The sequence below is a fragment of the Montipora foliosa genome, chromosome 8, assembly GCF_036669935.1.
Source record: "Montipora foliosa isolate CH-2021 chromosome 8, ASM3666993v2, whole genome shotgun sequence".
NCBI classification, from domain to species: Eukaryota; Metazoa; Cnidaria; class Anthozoa; order Scleractinia; family Acroporidae; genus Montipora; species Montipora foliosa.
In genome coordinates this window covers 49689396-49706895 of record NC_090876.1, presented here as the reverse complement: position 1 = coordinate 49706895, position 17500 = coordinate 49689396, and the positions used below count along the sequence as shown (strand labels likewise).

The 17500-nt window shown below is 39.3% G+C and overlaps 3 protein-coding genes across 3 annotated transcripts in view; 1 reads left to right on the top strand and 2 right to left on the bottom strand.

Annotated features, from left to right (window-relative positions):
• Positions 1 to 9593, bottom strand: part of LOC137968108 (uncharacterized) — a 28719-nt gene extending 19126 nt beyond the window's left edge. The window contains exons 1-4 of the mRNA XM_068814732.1: positions 9439 to 9593; positions 4097 to 4267; positions 2598 to 2661; positions 2268 to 2347 (exon numbers count right to left, since the gene is read on the bottom strand). Of these exons, the coding sequence (XP_068670833.1) occupies positions 2268 to 2347; positions 2598 to 2661; positions 4097 to 4267; positions 9439 to 9588 (465 nt within the window). The 5' untranslated portion in view covers positions 9589 to 9593. The remainder of the gene's footprint in view (positions 1 to 2267; positions 2348 to 2597; positions 2662 to 4096; positions 4268 to 9438) is intronic.
• A 54-nt stretch (positions 9594 to 9647) lies between these two features.
• LOC137967678 (nicotinate-nucleotide pyrophosphorylase [carboxylating]-like) lies at positions 9648 to 10714 on the top strand. The gene has a single exon (XM_068814205.1). The coding sequence runs from the start codon at positions 9652 to 9654 to the stop codon at positions 10555 to 10557; it is 906 nt and encodes a 301-aa protein (XP_068670306.1). The 5' UTR covers positions 9648 to 9651; the 3' UTR covers positions 10558 to 10714.
• A 140-nt stretch (positions 10715 to 10854) lies between these two features.
• Positions 10855 to 17500, bottom strand: part of LOC137967677 (glutamine-rich protein 2-like) — a 7505-nt gene continuing 859 nt past the window's right edge. The window contains exons 1-4 of the mRNA XM_068814204.1: positions 16740 to 17500; positions 14078 to 14442; positions 12655 to 13073; positions 10855 to 12012 (exon numbers count right to left, since the gene is read on the bottom strand). The exon at positions 16740 to 17500 is cut by the window's right edge and continues 859 nt beyond it. Of these exons, the coding sequence (XP_068670305.1) occupies positions 11667 to 12012; positions 12655 to 13073; positions 14078 to 14442; positions 16740 to 17500 (1891 nt within the window). The 3' untranslated portion in view covers positions 10855 to 11666. The remainder of the gene's footprint in view (positions 12013 to 12654; positions 13074 to 14077; positions 14443 to 16739) is intronic.

Here is a 17500-nt window from a genome sequence, read left to right as displayed (position 1 = left end):
GTGTCACAGTGGTTGCTTGGGAAAAAAAAATATTAAAATGTTTCGTCAGGTTCTCACGTCCTCTACACAGCATCAAATTTGGTCAATTCACGCCATTGTCAGGACGAGGACAGCAAAGAAATGTACCAAAATGCAAAACACGCCTGCAGGGTATGCAGGGCATGCAGGGCAATTGTTTTTGCTCATTAACAGGGCTCAAAGTTAATGACCAAATGGTTGCACATGCAACGAAATTTTTGGTTGCGTGCCTAAAAAATCACTGATTGCACTTGTGCACCTTAAAAGCTCAAATACAGAGTGACTGAATTGCCTCTCTGCTTTCTCACCTGACTATACTTGTATACTCCGAGTGGTTAAGTCATGATACAGAATCTTCAATCAACAGATATAAAGATATATACAACAAAATCTGACCCTAAATAATTAAGTTACATTATTTTCTTTTATCGGTGTGTGTTTATTTGCCATAAGTTTTCTCAACGAATTCCCCCAACACCAGTGAGGTCCATTTTTCCTGTTGATGTTTCATTCCATCCCATACTCTTCTGTTTCGTTAAAACTGCGCTGACACATGCAAATAAATGAATAAAGCACATTCTTATTGCGCATGTCAAAGGTTTGTGATAGTGGAAGGTCCATTCTCGTCACCTGAGCCTCGGATCGTCCCAAGGCTCTGGGAAACTCTATGTAGGAGATCATGCGCCATAGAGTTCTTATAGCCAAAATTTGGCTATTTGAACCTTACGGCGCATGCTCACTTCTTGTGCTAACATGAATGCACCAATTAGAGATGCTCTTGATTGTTCTCCACGAAAACCAATGAGAAGACACTTTGTTTTAGAGTTCCCCAGAGCTCTTCTCTCCCTCAGTCAAGAGAAGAGCTCTAGGGTCGAGACTGTGGAAGGTCAAGAGAGGGTCAACAATATGAGCCTTTTGCTTCAAGGTAAGAAAATTGTTAAAAAGGTGAATTATATCCCAGTTAAGTCATCGCGCTTGTATTGTCTTGTATTCAATAATTTTCTGTAAAAGAGCGAGCCTTCACATTCTACAAAAGTGAGTAAATCTGCCTCGAATGATACTACGTCACTAAATCAGTCCACGATAAAGATAAAGAGGATGAGCCAACGAGCAAGAAAAAATAGATATGCAAATTTCAAAGAGCGGAGTTAAATGAATTCGAGTAGTTAGAGTGGGATTCAGAGAAAGAATTGATACGCAGCAGATACTGTAAAGCTTTCCCCGTGCATTCATCTTCATCCTTAGTCAATGGTTCCCTGTTTAGTAGAGGCCTCTTTTCATTTGCGTTCACTGGGCTGACGAGTGCAAGAAAAGAGGCCTCAACCATGCGTCCGAACTCATTGCGTTGAGCATGTGCGGCGGTTACTTAGCGACCGAACTCTCACATGATGCTTCATGTTGTGTAGGCTCACTTAACAACAGCAGAATTACTGTAAAGGATTGTGCGAGACACAGCAGGTTCAAGTCACAGTGAGCAGACATATCACGCGGCATGCAGGTTGAAGAGTCCTGTCCACAACAGTTGGACAAAAGCAAGTTTCGAGCCATGGCAGATGTCTCTTTTCCTGTACAATGAAAAACGAAAAGAAACCTCTCCTATCAGGGAAAGTCAATGGGTGCAAGAACTTTAAACGTGAGACAAGAGCATAAAGTGTGATCTTGGTGACATGATAAAATCATCGAAGTATGCGTCTATTGTCAATTATGAAGTTGTGTATCTATTCTGGTTTTCGAGTATATTTTCTTTCGTTACAAGTGTACTCTGAAAAGGAAATACATGATGAAAACTTTCCTGTTATCTGGAATGTACTTTTAACATGATGATAACATGTGATAATAATTTGTTGTTGAAATTGAGAAGTCAAGTTGGTTTAAAAACCACAACAATTTATCGCTGTCTCAAACGAAAAGTAAGTCAGCCTTAGTTAAAACAACAAACACAGGATCAAAATAACATACAAAAAACTGAAAAAGACGTAACAATGTCTTAAGTTCTGCTTTTCTGTTGGAACATACTGGTGCTCCCAGTATTTTAAGCTGTGCTCCTAACATTTTCTGCTGTGTGCCTAAAATTTTGGCAGTGTGCCTAGAAATATACACTTGGTGGCACAAGTACTCCCAAAGCCAAAACAAACTTTGAGCCCTCATTAAACCCATTGTTTTATGGCTTTCTCGTAGCCATCATCGTCATCCTTGTGTAAGCTCCCTCTGGATCTTCTATTTTTATCTCAACTTCTTTCCATATATACCTTTTCTATCCTTTCCTGACTCCAGTCTGTTTCATTGTGAAAGTAACCAAGGGAGATTTTATCTCCAACAATTTTGTTTGCTGAAAACAAGAAATAAAAAAACAGATTATCAGCTAATTAAATCCCACAAAACTTTCATTTGGTTTCATTTGATTTACATTCAGAAAGTACTCAATACATACGTTGTAGTTACATTTTTCCTTGGTTAAAAGTTTTTTGAAACTAGTTTGTTTTTTACTTTCCTTTGTTTCAGATTATGATAATGTCTATGCAACACAGGAAAGTAAAAAAAAAAAAACTAGTTTGAATAATTTTAACTGCAACACATACCATCTTCATGATACTGATAAATTCCTTTTCCAAAACACACTTCATAGGTCCACCAACCTTTATTCTGAAATAAAAATAAAAATCACATTTAGATACCTGGAGAAAAATGTTCCTTTAAACTAACATTCTTTGATTTTGTCCCCCACCACCATCCCCATCCAGGGGTTTCAAATTGATAAAACTTGAAGTTGGCAGTTGATTTGAGTAAAATAACCCACTGTTGTCATTGTCAAGAAGAATTTTATGGTGCATTCGATTGACCATATTCCGGAATAGAAGTTATAAATCCTTCACTTTCACGGAGATTCAAATTAAATTTGTCAAGCACCTACTAAAATGCTTTAGAAAACAGTCCTAATTGGTACTGATTGGTAAAAAATCGTGTTTCTATATCTCGATGGAGACACAGAACTAGCACGAGCTGTTGACGTAGTGATGGCGTGAGCAAAGAGAATTTACATTTTGATAATTAAAGTTAACAAGTTGTTTTCCTTTTTCTCGTCGCGTTGTTTTCTAAAAGAAATAGATAACATGTACTCCGTTCCGTGTTTCTATCGAGTTATAGAAACACGAGTGAAAGTTTGGGAGAACGCGAAATGCTGTGAGAACACAAGCCACAGGCAAGTGTTTCCACAGCTTTTTCGAGTTCTCCCAAACTTTCACGATAGAAACACGGTACATGTTTTCTATTTCTTAAATTTTAAACATGTCTTTATTATCCATGTTGCATCAAAATGTGAAACATACCGTTTTAAATCATCACTTCACGTATTCTTATTCCAGAATAGGGTCAATCGAATGCACCCTTAATCTTAGGTTTGAAAGAATCTGTCGATAAAGCGACCGACTTCTCGGAGTGAAGTTAAGCCAACGCTTTCATTGGCTGTCAACACATATGGCCACCTTAACTAGACTGATGAGTTGAATTTCCTACCTAATAATATACATGAAAAAATTACTTGATTCTGAGTGGCTGAGAGCATTGCAGTTCAAGTGTAACAAGTGCTAAAAAATGTAATACCAGTGCAAATTACACAGTGAGATTCTGGATTATGATTGGCTAATAAACAATAGGGTTTGGTCAGAACCAATCAAATATTTAGTTTTCAAATCAAGCACGCATCCAGGATGATGCAATCTTTCTCTGATTGCATGATACACATGCGTTTCTTCTGCTTAACCATGCATCTCAATTTTTTTCATGTATATTATCAAAAGTAATCCTATGATTTTTCTCATGCAATTTGGAATAAATAAGCACTAGTAAATTTTTTCAAATACTACAAATTGAAATTTTGGTTGTCTTTGAAAAAATTACTTACAAAATTAATGCTTATTTATTCCAAATTGCACTTGAAATCATGTGATAACCTATAGATAAAAGATATTATTATTATCATTATTATTATTATTATTATTATTATTATTAAGCCGCTAGGATAACAAAACATAGCAACTCCAGCCAATTATTAATACAATATTAATTAAAGCAAACTTACATTGTACAAACATTTTTTCTTCAATGGTTCTAGAAGCAGTGGAATTTCCTCTTGAGATGAGATATTACTTTCTTCCTTCTCTTTCTCTAAATTACTTAAGTCTGGTAAAATGCACTGATATTGCTGGCCATGCTTTGAAGATAACAAGACTGTGTTATCAACATCTGAGCTCTGTAATAAAGACACACAAGACATACATAGATAAAACCAAAAGCAGGTGGTAAGAGACTAGCTGGAGAACATGAAAATCGACTGGTCTGGTGGAAATGGAAAAAAGAGACCCATGGTTTGCAAGGTGGGTATCATTGATTTTCTTTTCTAAGGGAAAGACAAATAGTCATACTTTCAATTATTTCACTGGTCTGATAACTACAAAACCCTCAATATTCAAGAATGTTCCTCTTATCTAGAGACAATTATTCTATCTGCCAAGTCACTTACACTAACTGGTGACTTCGATTTTCATGTGGATGTAGCTGATGAACCTGAGGCAAGAGTTTTCCTGGATCTACGCACGTCAATGGGACTTAAACAACATGTGACTGTATCAACCCACATCAGTGGCCATACTCTCGATCTAGTGATCACGCGAGAGTACGACCCCATCATCGGGAGTGCTCCAGTGGCTGACCGATATCTTTATGATCACTCTTCAGTACTGTGCTTTCTTAAAGTGCCTATCACCTCAACACACTTTTCCACTTTTTTTATTCTCCAAAATCGTCCCAAATACATGGTGTTGTTTATAGAACCTTTTGATTGAAATTTCACTTTTTTATTGGCTTTCAAAAACGGGAAAAGTGATCATACTTTGATCCATAACCGAGCAATGAAGGAGAATGGGTTCGATACCGGGTTGACGTCACAAATTAATTTGCATTGAGGTAGTTCTTTGAAAACAGCGATGCAAATTAATTTGTGACGTCAACCCGGTATCGAACCCATTCCCTTTCATTGCTCGGTTATTAATAACGGTATGACCACTTTTCTCGTTTTTCAAAGCCAATGAAAGAGTGAAATTTCAATCTAAATGTTCTAAAAACAACATGTATTTGGGATGATTTCGGAGAATAAATATATTGGAAAAGTGTGTTGAGGTGATGGGCACTTTAATACAACGAGGCTTAGACACGAGACGAAGGAGATCTGTATATCAGCAATTGAGGGCCATAGATTTTGATGCATTGTGCCAACCTCGTTCCCAGGGTCTCTCTTCTCTGCCTCCATTGTCGTTGAGAGAAGACCCTGGTTCACGCTGGTCACGTGTCTCCCAGAATCTGGGAGGTTGGCGAAATGTGTGTTAGGGGATGGGTGGCAATGTAGGCTTTGTTGACATTGCAAAGAAGGGAATCAGCACGCAATTGATTTTGTGGCCAGATAACCATTGACAAAACGTTTGACAGCAGTATTTTATGTACTACACTTATGGAACCCGATGTGAAAGAAAAAAAGTTGTGGTCAAATCGATCAGACGCCACAGAAAATATCCTCACGTTATTCAAGTTTTCATCCGTGTGAAGGTCCGGATCAACGAAGAATGCTAATAGTTTGCGACAATTTTAAAGGAAAGAAGATTTTCTCGTGCAAGAAAACAAGCGAAACGGTTATCCATGGAAAACAAACATGTTCAGCGATCAGCCGGTGTGTTGTTATTTAAGTTCTCGAGTCACATATCGACCTCAAATCCATCAAATCAAACTGTATTAGCATGTGCAGGTATTTGATTTTGTTCTTTGATTTTCGTTTTTCTTTCGAAAGTTAAACAACGTGATTGCTAAGGTCGCAATCTTGTACAGCGAGTTGACAGATTGACTTATGATATTTATATTTCAACAACTTCGTGTAAATTGTCGATGTCGTTAAGATTTTTTTTACCACGTGCACTGCACCGCGCTTTAATAGCGTGTATATTTTTAGTCGCAGTAAAATAAAAGAGACATTTTTATCAAGCAAAGGTAGTGTTTGGTGTATTCTTTTATGTTAGTGTTTGTTCTGAAGAAGCAACTTTGGCTACTAACGAAATTAATTTTTTTTAAAGCGAACGTCAATCGCCGCTCGACATTGAAGTCGTCTTGTCGATCACAAAAGCTCTTGCTTTTAGTTTGACCGCTTTTGTGGGAATTCATCTCCTGTGGGAATATAACATCAGCTCTTTTGACCTTTTTATTTTAGAAATGCCTTGTTAAACGAATATTTTTTCACCCAGGTGCGGTTGCGGGATCAAAATATAACGAAAACACTACCCTAGTGGAAAAATGTTTGTCGACAAGTGCCACGTGACCAGCGTGAACCAGGGTCTTCTCTCAACGACAATGGAGGCAGAGAAGAGAGACCCTGGGAACGAGGTTGGCATTGTGCCTGGATCTGGAGGAATCGGATCTCTGTTCAAGTGATTACAGGGATCTAAATGAACTGACATCTATTTATCAATCAACACTCTAAATTCTTCTGGAAAAGCATGCGCCATTGAAGAAGGTTAAAGTTTGTAGACAGCGAGTGCCCAGGTTTGGGCTAGATGGGTGGCCGAGAGGAAGTGGCGCAGGACAAAATCCCAGCACAATTTGAGTTCCTTCAAAGTCGCGCAAAATAAAGCAACTCGTGTTATGAATAAAACATGCTGTAAGTTTTACACTGATCTCATAGCCAAGAAAAGCACAGACCAATGGAAATTGTTCCACATTACTAAGTCGCTACTGCGTGAGCCGTCTGAAGTATTATTTCCAAAGCATATATACCCAGCTGATCTTGAGAATAGCTTTGATCATTACCTCATGCAAAAAAATTGATAACATCACTAAGTCTTTAGACGATCCGAGCCCTTCATTGGTGTCAGAGGCTGGAGAAAGGGATTGAACTGCTTTGGATGGCTTCATGGGTGCTACCTTTGCAGACTTTTAAGCGGTAAAAAAAGAACAGGTTGCTGACCTCATAAGGAGTGCTACTAAAAAATCGTGCCCCCTGGATCCAATGCCCACCTCGGTGGTTCTCTGGTTCATTGATGTATTGCTGCCAGTTATTACTGACATGATTAACTTGTCATTTGAATCAAGCAAATTTGCACTCGCCTGAAAGGAGCCATTAGTATGACCATTGGTGAAAAACAGTTGTCTCGAGATTACGTTTAGGAACTTTTGCCCAGTTAGCAGTCGTCTCTAAATTATCAGAAAAGGCGGCAGCTATCTAAAGGTTGCTAAAGGTGAAAAATGAGATTCTCCTTAATATGCAGGCACAAAAAGTAATTCTTTCAGTGCTCCTTGATCTTAGCGCTGCATTCAACACAGTTTGGCAAGAGACCCTGCTGAGTCATCTGAATCGTTGAGGTTTGGAGTGGATGGAAAAGCACTTGACTGGTTTGTGTCATATTTGGCAGATTAGGCACAATGCGTTGCCGTGAATGGAGGTGTTTCATCTACCTTTCCCCTGAAGCAAGGGGTTCCACAAGGGAGCTGTCTTGGCCCTATCCTACAACACTGAATTTTTACTTATAGGCACCAAACAGCAGCTTGAGAATGTTAATTTTAGTAGTATCACTGTTGGTAATGCACTCATAGAAGCTAAATTTGAAGTTAGGAATCTTGAGTCATGGTTTGACTCTCATCTTAACAAGTCTATCCATATTAGTAAGCTTTGTGCATCGGCCTTCTACCATCTAATATAATATAGGTCGTATTCGTAAGATTTTAAGTTGAGATGCTACCAAAGCTCTCGTGTATGCGTTTGTCACATCACGCGTAGACTATTGCAACAGTCTTTTATATGGTCTGCCTGCCATACAAATCAACAAAGTACAATGTGTTTCAAATGCTGCTGCGAGGCTAGTAAGCCGCTTGTCATGTTACACCCTTTTTGCGCAAGCTGCACTGGTTACTGGTCAGACAGCCGATTAATTAAAAGATTCTGCTCTTGACGTTCAAGACCATCCACGGGAAGTCGCCAGTTTATTTGCAAGAGCTTATTTCAGTTGAGATGAGATGCCAGGCGTGTATAGATTGTTCATCATCTTCTAATGGTCTAATACTTGAACCGCCATCTTTTCTAACTAGAGCCACCTTAGGCGATAGGTCATTTCAAGTAACCGCACCAAAATTGTGGAATGCTCTGCCGCATGAAATCCGCTCTATTTCTAGCATCAATACTTTCAAGCACCATCTTCAGACACACCTGTTTAGCAACGCTTTTTCTTTTTTGAATGAAATTAGATTTAGTTAAACATCTAACGATAAAAACAAGCAAAAAGAGTTTGACACAACGTTTCGATGACTCCATGTCATCATTTTCAAGTGAAAAAGAATAAAGTTTGGCAACTTAATATATACTGTACGAGGCGATAAAACGTAAAATGTGCATGCAGAAAGTGACAAATTAAAGAAATGGTTTGTCACTTTCTACATGCATATTTTACGTTTTATCACCTCGTACGGTATATATTAAGTTGCCAAACTTTATTCTTTTTTCTTTTTCTTAAAGTTTATTTACTTTCCTTCTTAATCACATATACATTTTATTTTATATTGCATATTATATATCTTTTTAAATTTTCTCGTATGTAAAGCGCATTTGATCATGTTTACATGGAAAATGCGCTATATAAGTTTTAAATTATTTTAGCATAAATACACAGGTGATTATACAAAATCGCGCGCTCTCATTGGCTCGCTATCTCGGATTATCAGCCGATAATCACTCCGACGGACAAAATGGCTGCCAGTAGTCGTTTTGCCACTGTAAGCGAAGATGATTTCGCGTTGAAATGTTTTTTTTTCTCTTTTTTGAAATAATCACCTGTGTATTTATACTAAGATAATTATTCGCCTCAGGCTCAGTGATTATCGGTGAATATTCACCGATAATCACTTCGCCTTCGGCGAATAATTGTTAAATATATCATTATTATTTAATACAGTGTAAACCAGGCTTAACTAAACGCAAAACAAAGTCCTAAATCTCGAAAACTCGGAAATTATCATTTCCTATCACATTTCTTGAAATAGGCTTGCTGGGGGATTGCAATTCTCAAACCAATCATTGTGGCCAAGTGTGAGCTGCAAACAAAGAAAGACCTTCAATTTTACATGTAGTTAAATCCTTTTTGTCTTGCAAAATTCGTATTGTACAACGTACAGTGTGTGTTGTGTAAGGTTTCATTTATTAAACGCTATCAATGAAATCGTTATTAGTATTTCCTACCACTAGCTACGCATATTTAATCTTATGTGAAAAGTAAAAAAATTGCCTTCCTGCCTGCCTGCAGGTGCCCGCTCTCTTGTATGCAACAGCTGAACAAGGAAATGGGAGACGTTGCGTTACACAATTGGTGAAAAAAATGAAGTTAGAAAACTTACCTCTTTTAAAAGAACAGGCTCTTTCGAAATTTCAAATCCGTACTTCACATCGTATAGTTCCCCAAAATTAATATTTGAATGCACAAGCGAGACATAAACAGAAATGCTAAAAATAAATAACTCGTGTGTCGCTTCTCCTCTGTTCACCATTTTGTTGTTTTAGTTCCCCCCCTTGGGCTCATGGGAAAAAAAACTAGGTAGCCAAGCTCAAACATGGCGGACGAATGCAGTGCGTTTGCCCCACTGCTGCATCCAGTTTCCTTGCGCCAGCATATCCAGCATTGGTTAGCTGAGGACTCACCAAGTTTTGATTATGGTGGTTTTGTTGTTGGAGAGACTGAAGAAACTGCAATTTTGCTTTGCAAGTCCAGAGGTGTGTTAGCAGGGATACCTTTTTTCGACGCCATATTCGAAGAGTTAGGTTGCAAAGTAGAGTGGTTGTTTCCTGAAGGTGAGCAAATACAACCGGCGACTACAGTGGCAAAGGTCATCGGTAAAGTTAATAAGATCCTGCTTGGAGAAAGAGTGGCCTTAAACTGTATTACAAGAGCAAGTGGGGTTGCAACGAAGGCTAGAAATTTGGCGAAACTCAAAGAGGAGCGAAACTGGAACGGAGAAATAGCTGGGACTCGCAAGACAACGCCTGGATTTCGCATGGTAGAAAAATATGCGCTCCTCGTCGGTGGAGTCTCGACGCACCGATATGATTTATCGTCGATGATCATGCTCAAGGATAATCATATTTGGACCGCGGGAAGCGTGAAGCGCGCTGTTGGAGATGCGAGAAAAGTTGGCGGTTTTTCCATTAAGATAGAAGTTGAATGTCGTAGTATTGACGAAGCGAGAGAAGCGGCTACTGCAGGCGCTGATGTAGTGATGCTCGACAACTTTGAACCAGATGCACTTCACAAAACTGCTGCAGTCCTAAAGCAAGAATTTCCACATTTATTGATTGAAGGGAGTGGCGGAGTGAAACTAGATAATATAACGCAGTATTTTGGCCCTAACATCGATGTAATTTCGATGGGGTCACTCACACAAGGCTACGAGACTGTTAACTTTTCTCTCAAAGTTTTGAAGGAAGGGCATGACCCACTCAATCCATCTGTGACAATTTAATAAATTTCACCGGAAAACGAATGCTTTCTGAAGGCGGTATATTTTTGCGTAAAATGAAATTTCCTAGCTTTTTTCGCCAATATACCAAACAAATATCCACATGAATGGATTTGCATAGATCAAATTGAACTCTCGATTAAAATTTAAATTGACGTTACTGCTTGCCTTACACAGCTTGACTGTAACGTGAAAGACAATATAACGACCGGCAAATCGAGATCCGCCCTTTGGAGGCTCAAAGGTAAAGACAATTTTTGCCAGGGAACAGACTAACCAATTCCGGGGTGGCGAGGTGCGGAGGGCTTGCCACGCTCGCCTGCTACTCGCGCGTACCATCTTCTGATCACTGATCGTTGGTTTCGTCAGCTCTGCGATCTTACTGGATGCCGAGGTTCTATGAGGCTTTAGAGATTGCTACGGTCATCGAACGAAAGTCGAAAGAGAAGTTAAAACTGAACGTTACCTAAGATATGGTCGCTGGTCTCTAGCTTGGAAAGCCACGTACTAACCAACGGAGTTAAGCTTGCTGCTGTTAACTAATATCGTTTTTTAGATTTAAGTACGAAACCGACTTTTTTTAGTTTTAAGCTTCCACATGGAGGTATCTAAATGCGCGTGCGCGGGAATGGAGAACTCGAACTCCACATCCACAGCTCGCTAATAGTAGAAAGAATAGGCCTTTTGCAAAAAACGATCACATGGTACAAAATCCGCCATGCTGGAGGGCATTGAAACAAAGAGACCTGAACCAGTCAAGCTTGACTTGCCTTCGTTTTAATGTCCCAGTAGGGGAATAATAATGAGCTTGCCCTCCAGCATGGCGGATTTTGTACTATGTGATCGTTTGTTGCAAAAGGCCTATTATCAATACACTTGTCTGAAACATCAATCCAGTTTATTCCGAGCAGTATTGACCAAGTGACTTTGTATTTCAGTAACTTTTTTCAGGACCGAGTGAAAACAAAGCACAAAAGCAATCGTCCTCTAAGGCAAGTACGTTTAGGAGCTATTGAGAACAACTCCAATAAGTCTCAGCATTTGTTGGTAGCGAAATATTTGACAAAGAACCAAAGAAAATGGGGCGATTGGCCAAAAGAAGAAATTTCAAATCAGGAACTGTCGACTGGGTCAAGGATCTTCTGGTTATTAGCAGAAGCAGGCGTTGTACTTCGTCTCAAATTTCTTTGAGCTGTTGACATTTTTGGGAATTTTCTCTTTTGCTGGATCTCTGGCAGTGTCGGCGGAAGATTGTCTAACAGTCCCTTGTAGATGTGACCATCCTGTCCTCGAATATCGACGGATTGAAAGTCTCTCTGGGGTACTAAGAAATCAAAATCGTCCCTGTTGAGTTGTAATCCTCGAACGATTGCTTGACTGTGAGGGTAGGTGAGAGTATGAATTCCTCCACAAGCTCTTGCTGTTACTTCAGCCAACTCCTGTAGATTGCGTGCTCCACTAATAAAAAAGAAAGCGAAAAGATGAGAAAGAGCGTTTTGCATATAGTTCTGTCTTGAAATGAAAAAATGAACGTTTAGAATGCGTACGAATTTTCGTGTTGAAGGCACCGCGCACGCGCATTAGATTCTTTGATTAATATCGTTTAAAAGGGAAAACTCGCCGTTGTTCAGGTAATAGTATTCAAAAACAAAAGTCTCTATCAATAGGTCGCAGTATTTACTGTCCTCGAGATTTACAATTCTGAAAACGACAGAAATGTCGATGTTATGAGGATTAAAACTATATTTCCTTTAGGTGATTTCTTTTGGAAAGTAAATTATAATACGCTGAAGTTGGTCTCTTCACGTGCGAATCGTCGGCGGCATTTCCCCATCGACGCTGTGTTTACTCTTCGGAAACAAAACTTCGTAAAATCTGAGAGAGCCAGCTGCATGACTGCAATTTGCAAATCATATCACATAATGAAGCTACAAAAGCGATAGACAAAAAAACTCATGACAGATTTGCCCAATTTGATCAGCGAGGGCGTTACCTTGTAGGAGGAATCTACTAAACGGATACTACAGAAAAATGTCATGTCTCTTACTCTCAAAACTTTTCGCAATTTTCTAACGGGATGTGCCTTTAGTAGGTACAAACCTAAGACGTAAGATCTCCTTCTGAAGCTTGTTTCTCTGCTTGTCCATCATTTCAAACCTTTCCTTAGTGATCGCAAGTCCCCCCTGTAGCATGTGTTGACGAATCTGCTCCAACTCGAATGTGGTGTACGGACGATTGGACTTTGATCCTGGCATGGAGTGCATTGTGGGTAATGGCGGGAAAATCGCTTCACTCGCGTACTTAACAGGTCGATCACATGATATGCAGTTATGATTGACAAGGAACTGTTTACGAATTCCAGCTGCGAGTTCTTCTGGTGGAGGTTTCTCTACTGGTTTTGGCTTCATGGCATCCATTCGAGATTCGAGGTAGTGCTTTAGTGGCTCGACTTCTTCTTTATCGAGCTTCTTTCCAACATCAGACGTTAGCGAACTCAGGGTTGCATTTAGTGCGTCCTCCTGAAAAAGGAAATTAGTTTATGGGATTAGGCCTTGGAAATGGTTTCTTTAATTAATGCGTCAAGCTTCTCTGTGCAGAATGAACGAAATAAACAAAACACAGTTTTATAATTACTCGAAATACCGTGGCAGAATATGCGTTCTTTTAGGATGTTTCTTTTGGCGCGAAAATTGTACGCAGCCCGTCGACCAGCTGCAAAGTCGAATTCAGACTATTCCGCGTTTTCGTTCTCGGGTCACCTCCGTACTCCGTTAATCATAAACCGGAATAGGGTTAAACAGAACAGTCCTAAAAAAATGCACCCTGAGTGATTTTAGACTGACTGACTGGTTGATGATAAATACATAGAGGCTTACTAAAACTGATAAACTATTTTCAATCATAAATACCACTGCTTTTAAAAAACCAATAATGAATTAGATAAGAGTGTTGATCTATCACTTTGCGGTCTTGCCCCATCACAGTCACAAATGGATTTATTTTTAGATACACTTTGCGCGCGAAACAAACAAGGGGCCGCCAATTTTAACCAATCAGAAGAAGCCATGTCACACGTGACTGCTTCTGCCATGTTTTTTCAGAGACATGACAACTGATTTTCGGGGCAACGGGTATTCTAAGAATAGACTCATTTGTGACTGTGCTGGCGAGCCCACCCATGCCATAGAGCGGTTTTCAAATGAGTGTAAAACCAAAACCAAAGTAATTACTTTGGCCAATCAAAAAGGAAGGAGACAATCCAGTAAACCAATCAAAACCCGAAGTAATTACACGTAGCCGACACAAAGCGCTGGAAAACGTGCACGCGTGAGCCACGATTTGTTTTGCTTTCACTTCTGATTGGTTGAAAAACTGGCGCGAGAACTTTGAACCAATCACAGAGTGAAGTAGATGCAAAACCAAAGTAATTCGCTAATTACTTGGGACACTCAATTGAAAACTGCTCTAACAACACTCTTATCTAATTCTCTTGTAAAAAACTTGATGCTTTAAAACAACCTACATGTCCTTCCAGCCTTTGAAGCAAATCTCTCAAGGATTGGTCCACCAAACTCATGTAATGATCAAAGTCATCTCGTCCGATTTTGCAATCCATCTCTCTTTTGTCTGCCTTCATATCAAAACCGATGCTGAGCAACTCTTTGTCCGCTTTCACATCTCTCAGTTCGTCGATCAAGTTATAAATATCATCTAGGTGTTTCTGTTTCCTGAATAGCTCGTCACTCAATCGAATGTCTGCCTGCTTCAGTTTGTCTTTTTCCTCTTGTAGGTCGAATATCATGGTCCTGATCAGGCTCAGTTCCTCTCGGTCATGGCTGTAAGAGTGGCGCCTGGGAGTCTCGACTGGTTCAATTACCTTTTCTTCTTCTGTTGTAAGTGGAGAAAAAGCTACTCAATCGTATGCTGAGTGTTTTATCCCAAAGTTATTTCGTGATTGCATGGTCTTGCAATGACTTTTTCGATTGGCTAATGAATTTTCCCCCCAGATCCTTAGCCAATCGGAGTTAATACCAACCCAATAGCCCTTTTTACGGTCAGTTTTTCTCTTTGCATTACAATATAATCTAGCATGTATGTGAGGCAATTTCGGGCTATTTTGCAATTTTAACCCGAAATTGCCTCGCATCCACGTTAGATTACATTGTAATGCAAATAAGAAAAACTAACCGTGTAAAGGGCTATTGCAACTAATAGGGGAATCTTCACTGATGTCATTGTTACGGGCTGGCCAAACGCACGCAACATTTTCAACATTTTCAACGCAACCTGTGGGTGTTTATGTGCCCCAGGCCCATGGCACGCAACAAGTGGATCTAGCGCGTATGCTCAAGTCCAACAATGTTGTGTGAACGTAGCCAAACGAGAACAACATCACACAACATCCAAAATGTTGCACGAAAACTTTGACCGTTTTCAAATTTGATCCAACATCATCCAACATGTTGCAACATATCGCAACAAGGTGGCCAAACGTATGCAACATGTTGTGCGCAACAATGTTGCAAGCGTTTGGCCAGGCCTTAACTTTTTTTTTTCATTAACATAGGAGTTTGCTCACAGAAAAATTGACCTCAAAAGATATAAGAACTTGTTCAACTTAGTTAAATCTCCAATTTTGAACTTTTTAGCTTTGATAACAAGCCAGTTATCAGCTTTCAAAAACTGATAAATTCTTAGGTGTCGAAGGCGCTAATAATCCAATACATTCTTTGCAAAAATTTCGAATTTTGAAAGCATCATTGCCCAGATATTATCTGGTATAGCGGGTTCAATTTTTCAGAGATAGCTCATTATGCCTTGTAATTTCAATATTCAGCACTTTATTTTCGGCTGACTGATTAGAAAACTATAGCCTTCTGTTAATTAGGCAAAATTTTTAAACAGAGATTTACCTGTTAGAAAGGCGTTTTCTCGCGCAACGAGCCAGTTGCATGCCTTTGCTGTGCGACGTCATGGGCCTTGTTCGCGCAGCGGCTATGTTGGCCATTGACAATAGATTTCGTACTCCGAGTTCGGTGGGGCAAAAAAACAGTTTTCAATCCATCGGGACTCAAGATGACCGCCGTATGATTAAAGCCCGTTGACCTGCGTTTGTTGTGATTGGCCGAAGTGGTATTGGTTTTACGGTATTCCCTTGAAAACAGTTCCATTCTATAATACTGAGTGGTAAGTTCAACTTTTCCTTTTTCCCACTTACATAACATTCGTCATATCAGGAAATATATTTCGCAACAGATTGTACTGAGAAATAGGTCAGAAATGTGGTATTAAAAAGGAAAACACCCAACTTCCGGTTGCCGTTCGGGGCTCAAAGACATCGCGTGTAATCAAAATGCAAACCTCTACTCTTTTCTTTTGTTTCTTATACAATTCGAAATAAGTCCGGCCATTTCTCCCGTTATAACAATTTATAACACGCAGATTGGACCATTGAAATGGACTTTAACATGGCGCCCCTGACTGTCTAATAAAAAGATTACAGCGAGTAATGAATGCAAGAGCGCAGTCTTTTTTTGTGCCAACAAACTTGTCATGTAATACCATTTACGGTGCAATGCGAGCTCACTGATTACAGCGCGCATGTTCGAAAAAGCTCTCCCGGTATAGTTGATAAGTGTTTGTAATGTGCATTTAATATTATTTAATATTTTATAGAATTCGCGACATAGAAATAATATTAATAATAATATAGTTACTATTGCGATCTTATCCTACGATTCTATTTCTTATATCAAAGGTTAAGGACGGTGCCTACTATTGTTATTGTGCACACGTTCTGGGCATCTCGAGATAGTCGAATTTCCTATAGGTGGTGTTTATTAATACAGGGATATTTTTTTCGCGGCTCAAAAATATGTGGAGAAAGAAGAACTTAGCATATGCTCTTGGTATCCGAAAAAAAAAATTGGGGGTAACCACGCATTTTTCAGAGATAATTAAGCTTCAATTTGGAAAAGAACGTCATACATTGCTTTGTATTTTAAAGCTTTTTATAAATATTGTTGATTAATTATCTTCGAAAAATGCGTGGTTACCAACAATTTTCTTTTCGGATTTCGATAACACTTGTTAAAATCTGCTTTTCCCGCATATATATTCAGTAAACCGCGCAAAAATACCTTTGAATTAGTGGACACCGTCCTTAGCATAGTTTTTTATTCTACCTTTTGGTTCAACATTCATTCGATCCAAACTTTGGCGCTGTAACAGTGAAATCGTATTTTTCAGCTGATGTATCTGCATCTCGTTGTCTTCAATCATCGACTTGTGATCTTCCATCTGTTTCTTCAGGCCAGTTAATTTATCTCCAATGTCACTGAAACCCTCCCTGATGGCCTGAAGACCCGTCAATGCGTCACTTGCAGCTTGCTCAGCCCCGAAAGACTTTGCATCCGTTTCGTTGATTTTTTCTTGTACTTTTCGAATCTGAGCCACCAAATCTTGAAATTGTTTTTCATAGCCTTTAAACAAGCATTCCTGGCTATCATTTATCGTGGTTACCACTGACGGGCTTTCCTGGTTCTTAATTTGGTTTACATCATCTACCAAGTTTGAAATCATTATTCCCAATTCATCCAGTCTTGACATTGCATTTTCGACATCGGCAAGTTTTTCTGATACCTTTTCGTCTTGTAAAGCTTTGACAGAACTTTTCAATCCTTCCAATTCAGATACAACACCGTTCAAATCCTGACTTTTCAAACTAATTTCCTTCAACTCGTTCATGTCAGACGTCAGAGCGTCTAGCATATCTGTCAAACCCTCAATTGCATTCTCCAAGGCCTCAAGCTTCCTTTTTATGTTAATCAATTCCACAAAGTCATGAGCAGGAGTTTTGCTGTCTTTTCTTACCAAAGAGGCCGCAGATCTCACGTGATCGGGCTCTGGCACTGATTGTTGTGACTCGAGGACCTCCACCCTTTCT